At 53.6% G+C, this 18692-nt stretch overlaps 1 protein-coding gene across 3 annotated transcripts; it reads right to left on the bottom strand.

The window, feature by feature from the left end:
• Positions 1 to 1175: 1175 nt before the first annotated feature.
• Positions 1176 to 17046, bottom strand: Tmem184a (transmembrane protein 184A). 3 transcript variants are annotated; one of them, XM_032886572.1, is made up of 9 exons: positions 11227 to 11542; positions 10183 to 10410; positions 5649 to 5814; positions 5273 to 5363; positions 5091 to 5166; positions 4908 to 4999; positions 4182 to 4258; positions 3462 to 3656; positions 1176 to 3022 (listed from the first exon to the last, which is right to left on the bottom strand). In XM_032886572.1, exons 1-9 carry the CDS (start codon positions 11296 to 11298, stop codon positions 2763 to 2765), a joined length of 1257 nt encoding a protein of 418 aa, XP_032742463.1. In that variant the 5' UTR covers positions 11299 to 11542; the 3' UTR covers positions 1176 to 2762. The 3 variants fall into 3 exon arrangements, with proteins under 3 accessions (XP_032742463.1, XP_032742462.1, XP_032742461.1); XM_032886571.1 differs by lacking the exon at positions 11227 to 11542 and adding an exon at positions 16819 to 17046 and having other exon boundaries at positions 2217 to 3022; positions 4182 to 4351; XM_032886570.1 differs by having other exon boundaries at positions 2217 to 3022; positions 4182 to 4351; positions 11227 to 11535.
• Between the last annotated feature and the right edge of the window lie 1646 nt (positions 17047 to 18692).

The following is an 18692-nucleotide window of genomic DNA, read 5'->3' as shown; positions in this document are numbered from 1 at the left end:
GGTCTCAGGTGAACATAAAGGACATTGCTAGAGGGCCAGGCACAGAGCAATCAATGCTTCAGCTCAGTGACACTAACAATGCTCTAAGGACTCTGACTAGAGCTGAGGATGGCTCAGTTGGTAAAGCGCTTGCCTTGCAAGCATGAGGACCTGGGTTCAATCCCTAGAAAGGCAGGTACATATTTGTAATCCCAGTGTTGTAGGAGCAGAGACAAGTAGATCTTTGGTACTCACGGGCCAGCTGGCCTAGCCTACTTGATGAGTTTCAAGACAGAAACAGTCTCTAGCTAGGCCAGATTTCTCTACAACTGACTCCAGAATCCCCTGTCCCCAGCCTATAGCCTACTTCTGTCCCTGGGTGGTGACCAGCCTCTGGGCAGATGGACTATAAAGAAGGTCTTGTCTATCCATGTTGCATGCCTGCCCCAGGTCTAGGCAGTACAGTGATCAGGACAAGTTCAAGATGGCAGGATCCGTTCATGGTACCTCATGCCTGTAAATCCCAGTACTTAGGAGGATGAAGTGGCCAGATCACTCCCAAGTCCAAGGATACCCTTGACTACATAGTTTGAGGTCAGCCTTGGCTACATAGTGAGTCCAGGCCAGCCTGAGCTACAAAGATACTATCTCAAGGAGTATCTTCGTAATTGTAGTGCTCAGTTTCCATACTTTGCCATGTAAGTGTTGAGGACCTGTGTTTGGATCCCAACACTGACATAATCCCAGCAATTTTAGGGGTAAAAGCAGATCCTTGAGGCTCATTGGCCAGCAAGCAGAACCAAATTGGTGAAGCTCTACGGTTCAGTAAGAAATCCTGTCTCAAAAACTTGCACACATGCATACACACCTGCACACGAAATGGCAGAAGGTTGTGTCAGGGCACAGCCCCTCCTCAGACCCCATGGGCTTGACTTGCCCATTTCCTGGTGATGATGAGACTGAAGCCCCATTCCCCTCCCTGGTACTCCAGTCACATGCCTCCATTTTTTGAACAGCCTGACAGGGCTAGATCCTGAATCAGTCTGTAGCCACCAGAGCCCTGGGGGCCATGTCATGCCTAGCTCAGCTTTACTTTGTGACATGTTCATCTGAAGCACCTCTGAATGCAGGTGGTGGGGGAGAGGGAAGCAAGGTACAGTGACCCCTTCTGGCATCATCCCCTAATGGCTCAGTAACCTTGGGCAACTTGTTTAATTTCTTTGGTTAGCACAGCTTCCCCAGGGCCAGGGTACAGAGGTTCCTGGTGCATGTGTGGGTATTTAGTGATGCCAACTGACTGTCCAGGGCCCTACTTTGTATCTGGGCTTGTGGGAGAGGAACCTGTTTAGCTTGTTCATGGCCATATAGCCTCTCCAGGGCAGAGGAAGGCAGCCCCCTGCTGGCCAAGTTGTAAGATTCCTCATATTTGAAGGCCAGCGGGTAGGCACAGAGCCTGCCATGGGCTCAAGAATGAAGGTCTCTGGGAGTACAGAGCCCCTCCCAGCCCTGCTGACTGTGTGGGCTGAGGGCCACCCTCTGTGCCTGCCAGTCCCAGAAGGCAGATAAGTAGGTGTGGGTGGCTTTTTACAGGCAGGTGCAGGAAGGAATAGAGTCTATCTTATCAGCCCAGAAGGGTCAGGGAGAAGCCAATGGCCTTGACTCCTCCTATCTCTGGGCCCTGAGAATAAGAAGGCAGGGAAACACCCCCTCCACCCCCTTTGTCTGATATTCCTAAAGGCTGTGGGAACTGACAGCTAGGCAAGGGATACTGTTCCTGGGTGGGTGGCATTTCTGTCCAGCTGCTTGCCTGGTCTGCCTTTGTCCCCTGTGTTTCTAAGGCCAGTCTAGCTAGGGATACTGAGCCTATCTCAGACTTCCTGGGCACTGGATCTGGTATACAGGAAGAGGCAAGAGAGAAGGCGGGCTCGAAGCCTTGAGTCCTTGTACGGGGCACGCTAGGTTGTGCCATGGACTCATAAACCACTTTAGGGTGGGGCCAACCTGAAGTTCAGAGAGTCACCTGACTGCCCCAGCTCCCATTGTGTCACAGAGCTGGTCATCTCGTGGCAAAGTCCACCTTCTTTGCCATGTACTGCTCTGAGCCACATCATGATGTGTGACTTAGCTGTTCCCGATACCCAGACTCGCTCCACAGGCCACGGTGAACCACCAATGTAGAGAGAGACCCATCGTCACTCAGAATCAAGCCCCCATAAGAACAGAAGGCCCGACAAAAGTCTAGAAAAATGCAAGGTGTTTATCTATAAATAAGAAGCTAGTAGCTGGCAGGCTGGCACACTGGCAACTCTGTTGTACTAAATAGGCGAGGCTGTCCCTGCAAGAGCTTCGCCAAACACCTATATTAAAATGCAAGGGCAAGGGGTCTTCTTCACGCACCCAAGATAGCCACAGCCAGGCCCTGGCTACGTGACTCCCTAGCCTTTGGTGACTGGGCCCAATCTTGCCTGGTCATCCCTGTCTGTCACTGCATGGCTTAAGATTTAACCACCTGTCTCTTCTGTCCACGGAAGGAATGGCCAACCCACCGCTCCACCTGCAGGCTGTTAATAAGACATCCCACTGGGTCCTTGGGTTTGTCCAATTCGCCCAGGTGACTTCACTCTGGGCTGTACATGGAATAGAGAGGCCCTGGGAGTCCCACAGTGAGGCTCTCAGGAGAGGCTGGGCCTCTGTCCATAGATGCTGGTAGGTGGGGACCCTGTTCGCCCACCCTAGAAACCTAGGCAAGCTGGACCCCAGCTAGGCTCCACACACCCCACGCCCTACAGGTCCTCTGAGGGGATCAGCATGCGTTTCTCTATGTTGCGACTCTTCTTACCACCTCCAGAGCCACAGGCTGGGCCAGGGTGGGTGCTGGGCGATGGGTGCCCACCCTGGCCAGGCCCAGGGGCTTCATGTGTAGACTGCTGTGTATACTGCTGGTAGGCTGGTGAGAAGTTGTGAATGGCATCCTGGACAATGTCCTGTGGGCTGATGGTCTCCTTTAAGCCACTGGATATGCTTTGCATAGGAGCTGGTGGGGCTGGAGGGGACAGTGTGTGTGAACCTCAGTCATAGGTCCTCTGGTCCACAGCACCCCACTTCATCTACCCGGCCCCCTTAGCCGTGTCTCTCACAGGCCACCTTGGGCTCTCTGAGTCTGGGGACCCTGCTGTCCAGGCCTCGCCTTTGACTAGCGGCTGATCTCAGACACCCAAGATCGAGCTCAGTTCCTGCATCTCAGCACCGGTCTCTGGGCCTATCCTTGAATAGACTCCTGCCCTCCACCTTGAGCAAGTAGAAACCAGCCACGCGGCCATTATGGCGCACACAGTAGAGTAGCCAACCCAGCCCCTCTTGACACCTTCCCCAAGCACTAACGAATCCCACATCTTTCAGAGCTCATCATCACCCTGGCTTAGATACCCATGGGGATGTCCCCTGATCGATGCCAGACATCACGGCTGTGGGGCCCGGCTCACCTGGTGAGTTCTTCTTTTCTGAATACACCTGGCTGGGGAAGGCGTAACGCAGCGCAAGGGAGGCAAACAGCATCTCAATACAGATGAGGAAATTCTGATAGCCAGCGGCTAGGGTACCAGCCCCAACCCTGGTGCCGTCCACGGCCTGGACCTCAGGGATGACCCCACACCTCTCCAAGATGGCCAACAGCATTCCTAGGGACAGTGACAAGCCCTCAGGCCCCATCCGTGGATGGGAGCTAAGCCTTACCACAGTTCCTACTGAAGTCCGGGGTACCAGGGAAAGGGCTAGCCTGAGCCCAGAGTGTCTTTGGTCTTGACCGTATTGGTGGACGTTATGATTAAAAAGGGCTGTGTACCTCAAAGTCAGGGTTCCTGGGTGCTCTCCCTGACATATCTAACTTGGGCCAGGGGACTCCTGCTCTTAGCTGCTGCCTTCTTCATTTTTCTTCCATATTGGGGACTGAGTTCTCATGGCCTGCTGGGGGCTCAGCAGGGACCAAGTCTCTGGAAGCTGAGGTATAGCCTCCACCTGTTGACAGACCTCACTGTGTCCCCCACTCCAGGCTCTTCCAGCTCTAAGCGGAGCAGCAGACTCACTGACTTTTGGTAAGGTCAGGGAAGCTGAGGCACACAGGGCTGGGATAGAGGTAAGATTTGAACCCATTTTCCAGGGATGCCAGTCCTGGCCCCACGCTTTCACCCGCCAGGCTCACACACCTTGCCAGAAGGAGAGGAAGATGATGGCTTTGATGGTGAGGAACTTGAGTACTGGCTCGAATGGTCTCAGGAGGTCCCTGGTAGCGAAGTAGAAAAGGAACAGAGCGTAGAGAGCCAGGCTAACAGAGGCGTTGTACACGAGGGTCACGTACAGGTAGCCGCTGTGGATGCTGGGTCAGAGAACTGCTGGTTAGAGTGATCCCTGCTCCTCATACACATCCTCTTTGCCCGTCCTCTTCCTGGCTGGGCAACACAACCCTAGAAGAGCTTAGGTCCTCTCCCCAGGGCCTTAGGCAATATCAATGGGCACAGTGGTTGGAGGCCTGGAGTTCTGTCAGGAGCAGGACATGGTTCAGGTCCCTCTCCTAGAGCTGTCGCCTGCCCTGGGCATTCCCACAAACTTAGCAATGTCTTTTTGTTGTCACTGTTTTTGTGAGGCCTTCCTCCTGTAGCCCAGGCTGGCCTCAAAGGTGTTACCCAGACAAGGATAACCTCCAGCTTTTAGCACTCCTACATCTACCTCCCAAGTGCTGGGATGACAGGTGTGCACCACCACACCGGGTTCATACGAAGTTGAGGATGGACCATACCCTGAGACTCATGTACGCTAGATAAATACTTTACCAACTGAGCTACTGCTGGAGGTGGTGGTGGTGGGGCGCTTGAAGAAGGGGGAACCCTGCCTCCCACGGCCCCCAGTGAGACCCCTGCTCACAGCCTCCTTACTTGAAGTCGCCATCGTGGTATTTGTCAAAAGCCTGGAGGATGATGGTGATCAGCGCCATAACGGGTTTCACAATGCAGAACTGGAGTGTGGCCTGGGAGGGGGAGGGGAAGGGCGTGAGACGGGGGGAGGGGCTGGGATGGGGCGGAGCCAGGGCCTGGGGCGTGGTGGGCAGACCCCCTCACCTGTTTGCAGAAGCGTAAGAAAGTGATGGAGTAGGACATACCACGGAGGCAGCAGGTCCCATAGAAGCAGCTGGACCTGGGCATGCGGAAGAAGTCGGTAAGGCTACGAGTAGAGAACCCGGGGGTTCTCCAGTGTGGCCTGGCCGGGTCTGGCTAGGGCAGGGCCTGGGGGATGGGTTTACCTGATAGGTTTGCCTCTGATCTCAGCCATGATGGCGCTCTCGCCCCCCAGATATTGGAAGCACAAGGTCAGGAAACTGTAGATGACAAATGCTGCAAAGGGACAGAGTGGTGACAGTGAAGGTCAGTCATGGACCCTCTCCCCCTACCCTCGCATGCAAGATTCCCATCAGATACAGTTGGCAAACCCAGGGAAGCGGGTGAGCAGACTCAGACTATGAGTCCTAGACATGGAGGTTGCAGACCCCTGAAGCAGGTCCCAGATGAGAGAAGGAAGTGGAGCCCCCTTGTGGGTGGCGGGGGAAGTGGGCACGGGTGTGTAATCCCACGTGTCCCCCACCCCTGCTCAGCTCCTCCGGGCCCAGCCTGGGGTCTCACCTTCGTAGCAGTCTCGCACAGAGTCGAAGTAGACGTAGTAAGGATGGCCCCCCAGGAGGAGGAGGCTGAGCCATGAGTCGAAGGCGTAGATGGGCACAATGAACAGGAGGCGGATGACGAAGCGCTGCTCTCGCGGGACGGTGTAGGAACGCAGGTGGGAGTAGATCTGTGGCAGAGCAGTCCCAGTGGCACCCCTGTCCCCGTTCCTGGCCCGGCTGTCCACCGCATGGGTGCCAGGCAAACGGGAGAGGACCAGAGCCAGGCAGAGCTCTAGGCTGCTCTCTCTTTCCCACACTGCCTGATATTCTACTGAGCACAGGATGAGTATAGAGCGGAAGTAATCAGAGGGAATATAGCACACATAGTAGGTGAAAAGTGAGACTCGCTTCTGACAGGGGCTTCATGGGAGCCAGGACCAACTTAGCATCTCTGTCTCCAACTGGAAAGTAGGACCAGAGAGGTGGTTCAGTTGATAAAAATCTTGCTTTGCAAACCTAAGGACCTAAATTCAAATCTCCAGCACTCAGGAGCAAAACTAAGTGCAATGGCACGCGCGCGCACGCACGCACGCACGCACGCACGCACGCACGCACGCACGCACGCACGCACGTAATCCCAGTGTTGGGAAGGTAGTGCCTGGTGACTCTCCGAAGCTTACTGGCCAGCCAAATAAGCAAGTCATACTGTCCCTAAAAGGAAGATCACACACACACACACACACACACACACACACACACACACACACACACACACACACACACACACACACACACACACACACACACACACACACACACACCCACAGGAGGATTGGGGGAATGCCTCATTGGTGAAGAACCTACCCATTGAAGGGCAGAGGCATGGCTAAGGTAGAGTCTTTGCCTAACAGGCGTGAGGCTCCGGATTCAATCCCTAGAACGTGCCCTCTCCAAATTAAATAATGCTTACTATATACTAATATGTAGTAAAAATATGAATATATATATATTTTTTTCCAGAGCTGAGGACCGAACCCAGGGCCTTGCGCTTGCTAGACAAGCGCTCTACCACTGAGCTAAATCCCCAACATATATATATATACATACATATGTATGTATATATATATTTTTTTTTAATTTTATTTTTCCTCTTAAGACAGGTTACACCTGTTTCACTATGTAGCTCTGGCTGACCTGGAACTCACCATGTAGACCAAGTTAGTCCTGAACTAATTGAAATCTGCCTGCCTCTGCTTCCTAAGTACTGGGATTAAAGGTATGAGCTACCATAGCCAGCATTTGTTATTTAATTTAACCCAAAGTTTTGCAAAGGCTAAGCAAGTCCCACTGAACTATATCTTCAGCCCTTTAACACTGTATCAGTGGGCCGGGGTGTAGCTTGCTGGGAGAGCGCTTGCCTGACATGTGTGAAGGCCCGGGTTCAATCCCCGGCACCACAAAGACAAAAAAATTTCTGTGATGAGCAAATAAAACCGTTAGGCAGTTTGGCATCTGCGTGAGTATAGGCCACATGCGCATGCAGTGCCTATGGAGGTCAGTAGAGGGTGTCAGATCCTCCGGCTTCTAGAGTTACCTGCAGCTGTGAAGTACCCAACATGGGTGCTGGTCCTTTGCAAGAGCAGCCAGTGCTCTTAACTGAGCCACCTCTCCAACCCCTACTTAGGGGATCTGAAGGCACACGCGCGACCACAGGACACACATCTAGTCCTCCTTTCCTCTTGCCACCTCTAGCGTCGTTCCTCGGACGCCACCCTCATGGTTTTATGAGACAAGATCTCTTACTGAACTTGGAGCAATTGATCTGGCTAAACTTAGAGCTGGCTGATGACTCTCCGGGATCTGATGGGTCACCCCTCCTCGAGAATACAGATGTGTCCCACCGTGCCAGGAGTTTTTTGGTGGCTGCTATATATTTTTTTTTTAAAGATTTATTTATTTATTATATATAAGTACACTGTAGCTGTCTTCAGACACACCAGAAGAGGGCATCGGATCTCTTTACAGATGGTTGTGAGCCACCATGTGGTTGCTGGGAATTGAACTCAGGACCTTTGGAAGAGCAGTCGGGTGCTCTTAACCGCTGAGCCATCTCTCCAGCCCGGTGGCTGCTATATTGACTCAGGTCCCAGGCTTACATGACAGACACTTTCCCTACTAACCCATTTCCTGTTTTGAAGGACACATAAAAGGCTGAAACCAGCCAATCTTTGTTCTTATTTGCTTCTTCATCACCGTCTAAAATCTTTCAAAAGGGAAGAAATTAAAACAAACAAAAAAGGTTGCTGTTAGGGGTTGGGGATTTAGCTCAGTGGTAGAGCTCTTGCCTAGCAAGCGCAAGCCCTGGGTTCAGTCCCCAGCTCCAAAAAAAAAAGGTTGCTGTTGTTGGTTTTGAGATGTGTGTGTGTGTGACTATGTAGCCCAGTGATTCTCAGTGGGTTTCGACCCCTTGAAGCATCGCATATCAGATATCTACATTAAGATTCTTAGCAGTAGAAAGGTGACAATTATGAAGTAGCAACAAAATAATTTTATGCTTGGGGTCACCACAACACGAGAAACTGTATTAAATACCGAAGCTACGCTCATCACGGGGAGGGCTGGTTACACCATAGAGCCCGTGGGTAAAGGAATACTATATAGTTGGTAAAAGTGATGCTCAGACATGCAGCTCCCTGATAGGGTAAGGTTACCTGAGATCAGAGTAGGAAACCAAACAGGGTGTCAAGTGTCACACGTGCCTGACAAAAATGGAAGGCAAGGGCTGGGGATGAGGTGAAGTCCCTACCTAGCATGCAGGAAGCCTGGGCTTCTCCCCCAGCCCCATATAAACAGGGTAAATGCTGCACACCCGCCATCTCAATACTTGGGAAGTGGAAGCAGGAAGATGAGGAGATCAAGGTTATCCTCTGCTACATAGGGAGTTTGAGGCCATCCCAGGCTACAAGACGCTGTCACAGAACAGAACAGAATAGAACAAAAAACAAAACAAAACAAAACTCCAGGAAGGTGATACTGTTCACCTTGAAGCTGTCTGTATTTTCTGTAGTTTTCTACAAGAAACAGAACAGGGACATGCCCTACCTCACCTCAGTTCCAGGAACAGAACCCAGGACCTCGTGGGCACTCACTCGCACTCTGCTAATCCCGTGTGAGATGTGTGTGTGTGTGGGGGGGGGGTGTCACTGATTTGTTCTTTAAGACTGGTCTTAAACCTGCTACAGACCTCAGAACAGCCTTCGCTTGTGACCGACCCTCTTGGATCAGCCTATGCCTCTAGGGTCTTTCAGAGGAAGCCATCTGGGAGCTGGGTGCCTCCTCCCCATTCCAGGTCACTGTGGTGAAGGCTCTTTGGGGAGGTGCCCTGTGTAGCATGGAGGGAGTTACTCTGTTAGAGGGAGTTGTGTGTGCACACAGGGGCCGCGTGGGGTGGTGCGAAGGCTACTGGCGTCAGAGACCAGCTCTTTATCAGCTCCTTCCTCCTTACCCAGCTGCTGTGGAGGGAGGACACGATGTGACCAGCCAACAAGAGACCTTTCCCAGGCTGGCACCGCATGACTGGTGACCTTGGCAAGCTGCTGCCGTCTTTTGCCTCAGTTTCTCTATCGGTAATGGAAGGATCGATCCTCTCTCTGCCTAGCTGCTCCCCCTCCCAGAGATCTTCCTGCTGACCCTGACAGCGGGCCTCGTGCCAGCCACCTCTGTGGCTAAGACTGGCCTGGCCTACCCTCAGGCATGGCTCTTTCTCCCTTGTATCCTGGTTACTGAGGGACACCTGGACAGGTACCAGCCAGCAGGTGTCTGTCACAAGCAGAGGTGTTTGCTTTTGCTTCCTGCCCCCAGCTCACCTACTGACTTAGGCCCTTCCATGATGCCAAGTGGGTGTTCCAGAGAGCTCGGGGCTCTCAGCTCCCTTAACCAGGCTCCACTTCTTCCATTCTCTGGCCCCATCTCCCCAGCTCCTCCCACCCCCAATACTCCTGCTGCCTATCTTCCATTCCCTAGTTCTCTACTCCATGCCTGCCTACCCCCCATCCCCAGCTCCTTGCCCCCTACTCTCCTAGCTCCCCATCTCTCACTTCCTGTTCTCCACTGTCCCAGTTCCTATTGGTCTCAGTCCTCACCACCACCCCCCCCCACCCCCGCCAAACTCCCTGTGTGGGCGTGAGGTTCTCTATAGAGCAAGGTCTGAGCCCTAGCCATTTCTGGAGGGAAAAGGCCCTTTCTCTGTCAGCCGTGTGCGTCTGGAAAGCCCCAGTCATCTCCGAGCCTTGGTGTTTTTGTCTGTGAACTGGGACCAGGCACTGACCAAGGGGAGTAGAGTGAAGGGCCTCAGACATGCCTGGGAATGCCCACCCAGCAATTTGCCTTGTGCCTGGCAGAGACCTCCCACCTTAGGCTTGACCCCTGCATGCTAGCCCTGGGGAAGGGCCATAGTCGGACACCATGCCTGGGTGTCTGGTGCTGGGAGCTGTCCCTGGAGCTGTTCACAGTATCGGTCCAGGCTCAGAAGGGTTAGGGGTTGGGGGTGTGCATACCTGGTGGCCGGTTAGCAGCAGAGCAGTCCATACAAATACGCCTGAAACGCCTCGGGCCAATGCGCTGGTGAGGAAGAGCTGGGGGGCCCCCTGCGAGCCGTTGTCCACGCGCTCCATCTGTGGCCCGGCTGCCACCATGGGCATTGCCGGAGGGGGGCTGGGCGGAAGCCAGGTCGCTGACACAAGGGGGGCTCCAGCTGTCTTCAGAAACCCTGATGCATTCCTCATCTGCAGAAGCCAGCAGAGGAGTGAGAACCCGGGTGAAGGCTCCCGTGGGAGTGTGAGGGACAGGAGGTGGGGCAGGAGGTGGGCAAGGCCATGTGGGTGTCACCTCAGGCCTGGTCCTGCCCAATGCAGTTTCTGCCTGCCTGGCCACCACCCCTAGCACCATCATCCAAAGAGGCTTCCCTGGGGGCCCACCATGGCCACCCTTTGTGCGAGTCTGGGTCTGATTTTCCCATTGGTTCTCCTGACTCTGAGCAGTTGTGGGCTCTGATCCTGGGTTAACAAGCCCCCTCAGGTTCCTTCGGACCCTGCCTCTCAGCCGGCAACTTCACAGGAGTCTAAGACTGCTTTTAACCAAGGGTTGGTGGCACACCCCTGTAATCCCAGCACTTGGGAGGCCCAGGCAGATGGGCAGTGAATCTGTTAACACAAGGACCAGCCTGATCTATCTAGTTACTCTGTTTCAGAAAAGAAAAAAAAAATCTCCGAAGAAACTTAAACTCAAAACAAACAAACAAAAACCCTATAGCTTTTTTCTGCCTTGGGCTGGCACTTGGAGATCCAGCTGCCTGGAGCATCCCGGAAGGAAGATCAGTAAGCACACCTTCCTGCAGGGGACGGTGATCCACTCCCTCCCCATCCTCCGCCTCCGGTGCCATCCACCCCCACCCAACCTCCGCCTGCCTCTGACCCTGACCAAGTACTCTTCAGGGTCTCACAAGCCCCGGCGGCAAGAGATAGAGTCTGTACCTGCAGGAAGACAGCGACATTGGACCTCCTTCTTACCCTCAGTTGTCTGTCATGGGGGCGGGAGCCTACCTCTGTGAGCAGGAAGCTCTTTGGCCCGGGCCTTGGAGGCCTAGCCTCCTCTGGGGAAGCCTGGCTGGTCATTCACTAGGCCATGTGGCCCCCCAGTGGAGACCCAGCTTCAGGTTGGGGCAAGGCTGGCCTCAGGAGGGTAGCGCTAGGCTAGGAAAGGCACACAGGGCCTCACCTGGCCAGTGGCCCACCTGGGCTTCAGGCTGAGGGAGGGGCGGAGGGAGGAGAAGCTGAGGCTCGTCCCCGCCCCTGGCGACACTCTATCCCGCTGGGGCTGTTTGCTCAGCAGCAGCTGGCTTCCAGGAACTGCGTGGCTGGCAGGTGCCCTTCACCTGCTGGCACTAGGTAGTCAAGCTGTTGAGCAGGAAGGGACAGAGGACGAGGGGTCTGCGTGAGCTTTGCAAGCTCAAGGGAGAAGGCCCTGAGGATTCACCTGACACAGAGCTTCTTTCTGGGTGGTGAGAAAGGTCTAGAATAGTACGTCTTAACCTTCATGCTTAGACCCTAATATAGTTCCTCATGCTGTGGTGACCCCACAACCACAAAATTATTTCCGTTGCTGCTTCATAGCTGTAATTTTGCTATTGTCATGAATTGTAATGTAAATATCTGTGTGTTTGGGATGATCTTAGGCGACCCCCGTGAAAAGGACATTTGACTCCGAAGGGGTTTTGACTCACAGGTTGACAAAGTGGTGGTTAGTGTGGGTGTCCCCGCTGCTCCAGATTTGTGCACTTAAAACTGGGCAGGACTGAGGATGTGGCTCAGTGGGTAGAGTGCTTGCCTAGCATTCATGAAGCTCTGGGTTCCATTTCCTGCATTGCATAAACCAGGCATTGTGGTGCATGCCTGTTAGCCCAGCCTTTGGGAGGTAGAGGCAGGAGAATTACAAGTTCAAGGTCATCCCTGATACAGAACCGTTTTAGTCCAAATTGGGCTATATGAAAGCCTGTCTCACTGAATGAATGAATGAATGAATGAACGAACCCAGGAGTAAAAAAAAAAAAAAAAAAAAAAAAAAAAAAGATGGGGAAATTTAGCCAAACTTCATGGCACAGGCCTGTTGTTCCAGCCACTTGGGAATCTGAGACAAGATAATTCAAGACCATCCTAGGATGCAAAGCAAGTTCAAGACCAGCTTGGACAATTTAATGAGACCCTATCTTACAATAAAATGTAAACTGTGTGCGGGAATTGTAGTTCAGCATTAGAGCCCCTGCCTAGAATCCCCCAGTGAGGGGCTGGGGGCGTGGCTCAGTGGTAGAGCCCCTGCCTAGAATCCCCCAGTGAGGGGCTGGGGGCGTGGCTCAGTGGTAGAGTCCCTGCCTAGAATCCCCCAGTGAGGGGCTGGGGGCGTGGCTCAGTGGTAGAGCCCCTGCCTAGAATCCCCCAGTGAGGGGCTAGAGTGTGGTTCAGTGGTAGAGCCCCTGCCTAGAATCCCCCAGTGAGGGGCTGGGGCATGGCTCAGTGGTAGAGCACTTGTTTAGCTTTCTGGGTCCATCTCTAGCACTTCAAAAGGGTTTGGAAGAATCTGGCATGTAACACTTCTATGGAGAGAAGCTCACCTACCCTGGTTTCTAGAGTGGGTGGGGGCTGTGGCTCTCAGATCTGCTCTGGGCCCATAAGGGTCATAACACTCTGGGTACTTCATGATGTACCCACTCTTCTGGTCCTTTGTGTCTTCTGACCCTACCGATGACTTAGTAGACAGGGCTTCAGGCCACTTTCCTGTTGGAGTTGGGATGTGGCCACCGGGGGACTTATCATTTGTCTGGGATACTCCAGAAGCAAACTCCAGCAATCTGCCAATCCCTTGCTCCTGGACTGCTCCATCCATGTTTTCTCACCATAGATTCTCCAAGGCTGTGAGTGCCGTGGAGGTCCTTCCCTGACTTCTTATGCAACTTCCGTTCCTGATATGCAGGCCTTATCTGAGCCATAGGCCAGCTCTTCTCCCAGATACATCTGCCTTCATGAGGCCGGCTGTTTAGTTACAATGTTCCCCAATCTCATCTCAGTACATTTTCTTCTGAGATCTGTTTGTGTGTTTATCTATCCTTAGTAGGAGTTTTTGGAACCTGGCACTGTGCCTGGATCCCTAATAATTGTGGCCCAGTTACAATGGCCTTGGCCTGAGGGTCTCCTCTTGGCTGGAGTTGCTGTTCCGAAGGGAGTTGCTACTGTGCGGAAGGTGCTTCCCCCAACCCTCCAAGTTCCACTCTGCCCCACAGAGACACCATTCAGTGTGTGGGGACAGACCGTCGACCTCGGTAGCAGTGCTTAAGGCCAAAGCCAGCTCTGTTCACCGCATCAGTGGTTTTCAGGTTTGGCAGGGACTGCGATTCACCTCAGTGTACCACTCCTGCTGCTGCAAAAAAAGGGAAACGGAGGCCTCTCTGGCCCTTGACTGCTTTGTTCCCAGAACCCAGCACAAGAGGTGACCCCTACGTTCTACCTCAGTCCATTGGACAGAATGATGAGGCAACAACAGGAAGCACTATGTCATGACATCAGGAGGACTTCCCTGCCTGGCATCAAAGGGCTTCTAGGAAGAGGGTGTTATGCAGAGAGCCTGGAAGGCAGGGAGGCCTGCCTGCTAGGAACAGGGCCAGTAGCATCAGTCAGAGGTGTCCTTGACACTTGGGAAGCCCCTTCAGTCATGGCTGCCAGTGTGGTCCTCATAGGTGTCACACCCCTGGTTTGTTCATGCTTAGCTCTGCCAATCCAGGAAGGCCTTGCAGAGTCTGTCTAAGCCTAACCCAGGCCTTGAAGGCAAGAGTTGTGATGCCTCCTGCCATCTCTACTCAACTTCATGCAGTCTTTTCCAGAAGTGACCTCAGCTCTCAGCCTTATCCTGCCTGCCTGTGACCACGTTTGCCTCTCTAAGCCTCAGTTTTGCCACATGCAAAGTGGGTTTAGTCGGGAACTGGACTGCCCAGCTGGCCTCTATTCCTATTGGCACAGGCTTCTTTTTTTCTTGTCCTCTCCATCTTGGCAGGGTAATGTGGGGACATTTCTGATCATCAGGCCGGTCAGTCACTCTAGAATTCTCAACATAGGTTAGCTATGACTGCCTCTGAGCTGCTGAGAAGAAAAAAAAGGAGATACAGTTTGACCTACCTTCTTGGCAAGGCACAGAAACCCCACTCATTCCTGGCCATCAAGATTGCCCCAACCCCTAATTCCCTCTTCAGCAGTGTCTGCCCCCTGCTGGACACCTATAGTGACTGCAGCATCTTCCCAGTGGGATCCTAAGCTTTATGGTCATGGGCAAGCTGTGAGGGTATCATTCATGCATGGTAAGAGGGGTCAGGACATCCAGCTCTGTAATGGCTTTATCATCATCATCATCATCATCATCATCATCATCTTCTTCTTCTTCTTCTTCTTCTTCTTCTTCTTCTTCTTCTTCTTCTTCTTCTTCTTCTTCTTCTTCTTCTTCTTCTTCTTCTTCTTCTTCTTCTTCTTCCTTCTTCTTCTTCTTCTTCTTCTTCCTCCTCCTCCTCCTCCTCCTCCTCTTCCTTCTTCTTCTCCTTCTTCTTCTCCTCCTCCCCTTCCCCTTCCTCCTCCTCCTCCTCCTCCTCCTCCTCCTCCTCCTCCTCCCCTTCTTCTTCTTCTTCTTCTTCTTCTTCTTCTTCTTCTTCTTCTTCTTCTTCTTCTTCTTCTTCTTCTTCTTCTTCTTCTTCTTCTTCTTCTTCTTCTTCTTCTTCTTCTTCTTCTTCTTCTTCTTCTTCTTCTTCTTGAGGGGGGGTTTCTCTATGTACTGTGGCCTACGCTCTGTAGACCAGGCTGGCCTTGAACTCAGAGACCCACCTGCCTCTGTCTCCCAGAGTGGTGGGATTAAAGGTGTGTGCCACCACTGCCGAGCTTTGTAATGGGCTTTACTGGAGATGACGACATCCTCCTGGGTAATGGAGGCCCTTTCCTGGCTCACAACTGGGGCAGGTGAGGTAGAGATGAACCTCTGCTGGGTACACAGTGTGTGTTTGGCACACACATCTCTGCCGTGGCTAGGGCTTGGGACCATGTTTGTTGTTTGGCTCTGGGACCAGGGAAGGGGCTTGACAATTAGCTCAACTGGAGAGGGGGTCCACACTCCCCACATAGGACCACACCCTGAGAGCTGAAGGACAGGCGGCTGCACCATGCTGAGGTCAGATACCACCAGGGAGCTGGGACTGGAGAAGTGAGGGGTCCCAGGGCAGAACAGCAAGAGAGAGAGAAGCTAGCTGGCCCCTTGTTCCTGCTCTTTTACACTACTGAGTTAGGCCTCACCAAAGGCCAGTATCACAGGCCACACTGACAAAAGGCTGGACTCTGACCACACCCATATCAGGATAGACCTGCTAGCCCAGATGGGGCAGAGGAACCTCTGACCACTGTTCTCTGTGACCAGGACACCAGAGTCCTGGCCAACCCGGAAAGCTGTATTGAGAGAACAGGGGAGGTGGGACAGTCACTCTGCCTGTTCCTCACTTCCAACCCTGCCCCATGGTCCCCACTTCTGATGTTTGCTGAGGCTCCCACCCCTGGCTTCAGGCTGACCAGTGACAAGTATGTTAGCTCTCTAGTCGCTCTCTAGAGTAGAGGTCAGGCTTTGTTTGCCCTGGGGCTTCGAGGCTACCACCTGCTAGGGGTATCAGTTGGCTGAGCCGACAAGTCCAAGTCAGCTCCTGCAGAGCAGGCAGCATGACTTTAGCGTCCACTGACCCCAGGTCCAAATCCTCTGGATCCCCTGCTAGTGTCCACTATGATCACAAGGAGGTTTGTTTCCACCAGAGCTCTGGCCTTGATTCAGTAGGTGTGGCAGGGTGGAGTCGGAAGCCAAGAGCCCTTGTGGGTCAAGGTGCTCAGGTGCGTCGAGAGGTCATGGGTGTCTCTCCCTACCTCCTCTATAGGTTCCAGAAAGCCTGGGTGATGAGTCTAGATTGGAAGCCTTCTATGTTGGGGAACCATACAGCTACCCCTTCCCTCGGGGGCTTCCCAATATACCTGCTGAGTCTAGAATGCATAGGCAGCACCTCCTGGAGGCCAGATGTGCCTCTCTCTTGGATGAGATCAGCCTTGAGAAAGGGAGGAAGGCCCAGAAAGCTGACTCTGTCAGACAGAGTGCAGGTGGAGTGCTGGCTTCCATCCATGGGAATGACTATGGTCTGTTTGTGCCCAATGTCCCTAGACCCCATGGTAGGCCATCCTGGCGATGTGTGGAACCTGCTCCTTACTTCTTCTGCAAGCTGTGCCCCCTCTCCACTCCTGTGCCCACCTCCCTCTCCAGACCGTCCTCTTAGTCTTTGGAGTACCTGTCAGGGCCTGTCCGTGCTTGACTTTGCCCCAGAGCCAGATGCCAGACTTGGGTGTGGACCTGGGGGCCCTTCACTTAAAGGTGGGCAAAGGCTTGCCGTGGGCCTGAGACCCTCTGCGGTAAGTAGGGAGTCCAGACACAGGTGGAGAAGGCTGATGGGGACAGCATGATGCTGGTTCTTGGCAGCGAGTTTTACCCCACCCTGTTGCTGTCTAGGGGCCCCGGCTCAGACACCATTCTATTCCTGAGCCAGCCCCACAAGCATGCACACCCACACCCACACAGCTCACCTCCCTGGTGGCTCTGGGCAGCTGGCAGGGCCCACTGGGCTGGTGCGTTGCTTTGGTTTCTCAGTACACACTGTAGTTTCTGGGCTGGATGAGGTCCTGCCTCAGTGTGGTCTGCAGCCTTCTGCTGTCCTCTTCTCAGCATCTGGGGCAGCCCAGACCCCTTGGACTATTGCTGCTGCCGAAGCATGGCTTCTCAGAGGCCCAGAAACTCCTCCCAGGCCTGCCTGGCCTGCCCTGCCTGCCCAACAGCCTTGTTGGGACACACCCTTCACCAGGGCCACACCCTCTGTCATCCAGGATTCTGGGATCAGCCTTTCTATGCCTGTCCTGGTCATTGGTGCCCTCAGACCTAGTCCATAGAGCATATGATGCCTAGACGGGTTTGTGACCATGAATCCAGTGAGAGCTGGTCTCCACATCCAACCTGGGTTCTCAGGTAGGGTCATGATGTTGGTGACATAGGCGTACTGAGGGCTAGGGATGACTCCGGTTTTCCCTCTATCCACACGGCGCACTCTCCTTTCATCTCTGAAGCACCTGAAGGAGGTAGAGGGCCCACCTCACCTCTAACCTCTGATCAAGGTCACTGATACCTGTCACAGGATGGCTGGCAGCAGGAGACATAGGCTAAGTAAGTGCCTACCATGGTTGTCCAGGGCCAGGGGTATGGAAGAGCTTTGAAGGTGGCTGGGTCAGGGTGCGATCAGAATCTTTCGTATTGGGCCAGCAAGATGGCTCAGCGGATAAAAGGGCGCTTGCTACCAAGCCTGATGACCTGAGTTTTGATCCATGGGAACCACACAGTGGGAGAGAAATTACTTCCTACCTGCCCTCCATATGTATGCAATGGACATGCATGCCCTGACACATAAATAAATGTAAAAACCATCATCACCACCACCACCACCACCGCCACGGCCACCGCCACTGCCACCACTACATCACCACTACCATCACCACCACCATCATCACTACCACCTCCACCACCACCACTACCACCTCCACCGCCACTATCACCACCGCCACCATCACCACCACCACCATCATCACCACCACCCCCACCCCCACCCCCACCACCTCCACCACCACCACCACCATCACCACCACCACCTCCACCACCATCACCACCACCATCACCACCTCCACCGCCACCATCACCACCACCATCACCACCATCACCACCACCACCTCCACCACCACCACCATCACCACCACCACCACCCCACCACCATCACCTCCACCATCACCACCACCACCACCTCCACCACCTCCACCACCACCACCACCATCACCACCACCACCACCTCCACCAGCGCCAGCACCAGCAGCAGCACTGCCATTACCACACCACTACCACAATCCCCACCATCATCATCATCTTGTGTGTCCCATATCTTTGGTGCATCCTTGGGGAGTTGTAACTGGCCCTGTTTCTGCAGTCTGCCCAGTGTTTCTCATGTTCTGGGTGGTCCTGCCAGGCCTTTCACTTGGAACTCTCTCCCCAGTTCCCTACGCCTTCCAATCACCCTTTATGCCAGTGCCTTTGTGTTCAGGCCCACCATGGTGGAGGCCCTCTGTCTTCACCCTCCAGGCCTTTGTGTCTGTGTGGTGGGGATGGGCTCAGGGCTCCATGCAGCCTTATGCAGTGGGCTCTGGGGCCTGGGGCCTAGGTAGCTCTCTTCTACCTGACTTGGGCTTGTATCTAAGGATTTCTCCCACATGAGCAGGGCTCTGGGGTCTTTCATCTGCTGGTCCTGTATAATCTGTTTATCCTTATTTCCAGCTGACCAAGCAGCCTTGACTCTACTGACAAGTCTGGATATGTGATGGCAAACTGTAAGCTATAGTGGTAATGCCCCTGCGGTCACCCTGTG

This window comes from Rattus rattus, chromosome 16 (assembly GCF_011064425.1).
Source record: "Rattus rattus isolate New Zealand chromosome 16, Rrattus_CSIRO_v1, whole genome shotgun sequence".
Taxonomy (NCBI): Eukaryota; Metazoa; Chordata; class Mammalia; order Rodentia; family Muridae; genus Rattus; species Rattus rattus.
Note: the sequence above shows the minus strand (reverse complement) of the source record. Positions and strands in the feature narration are given on the sequence as shown.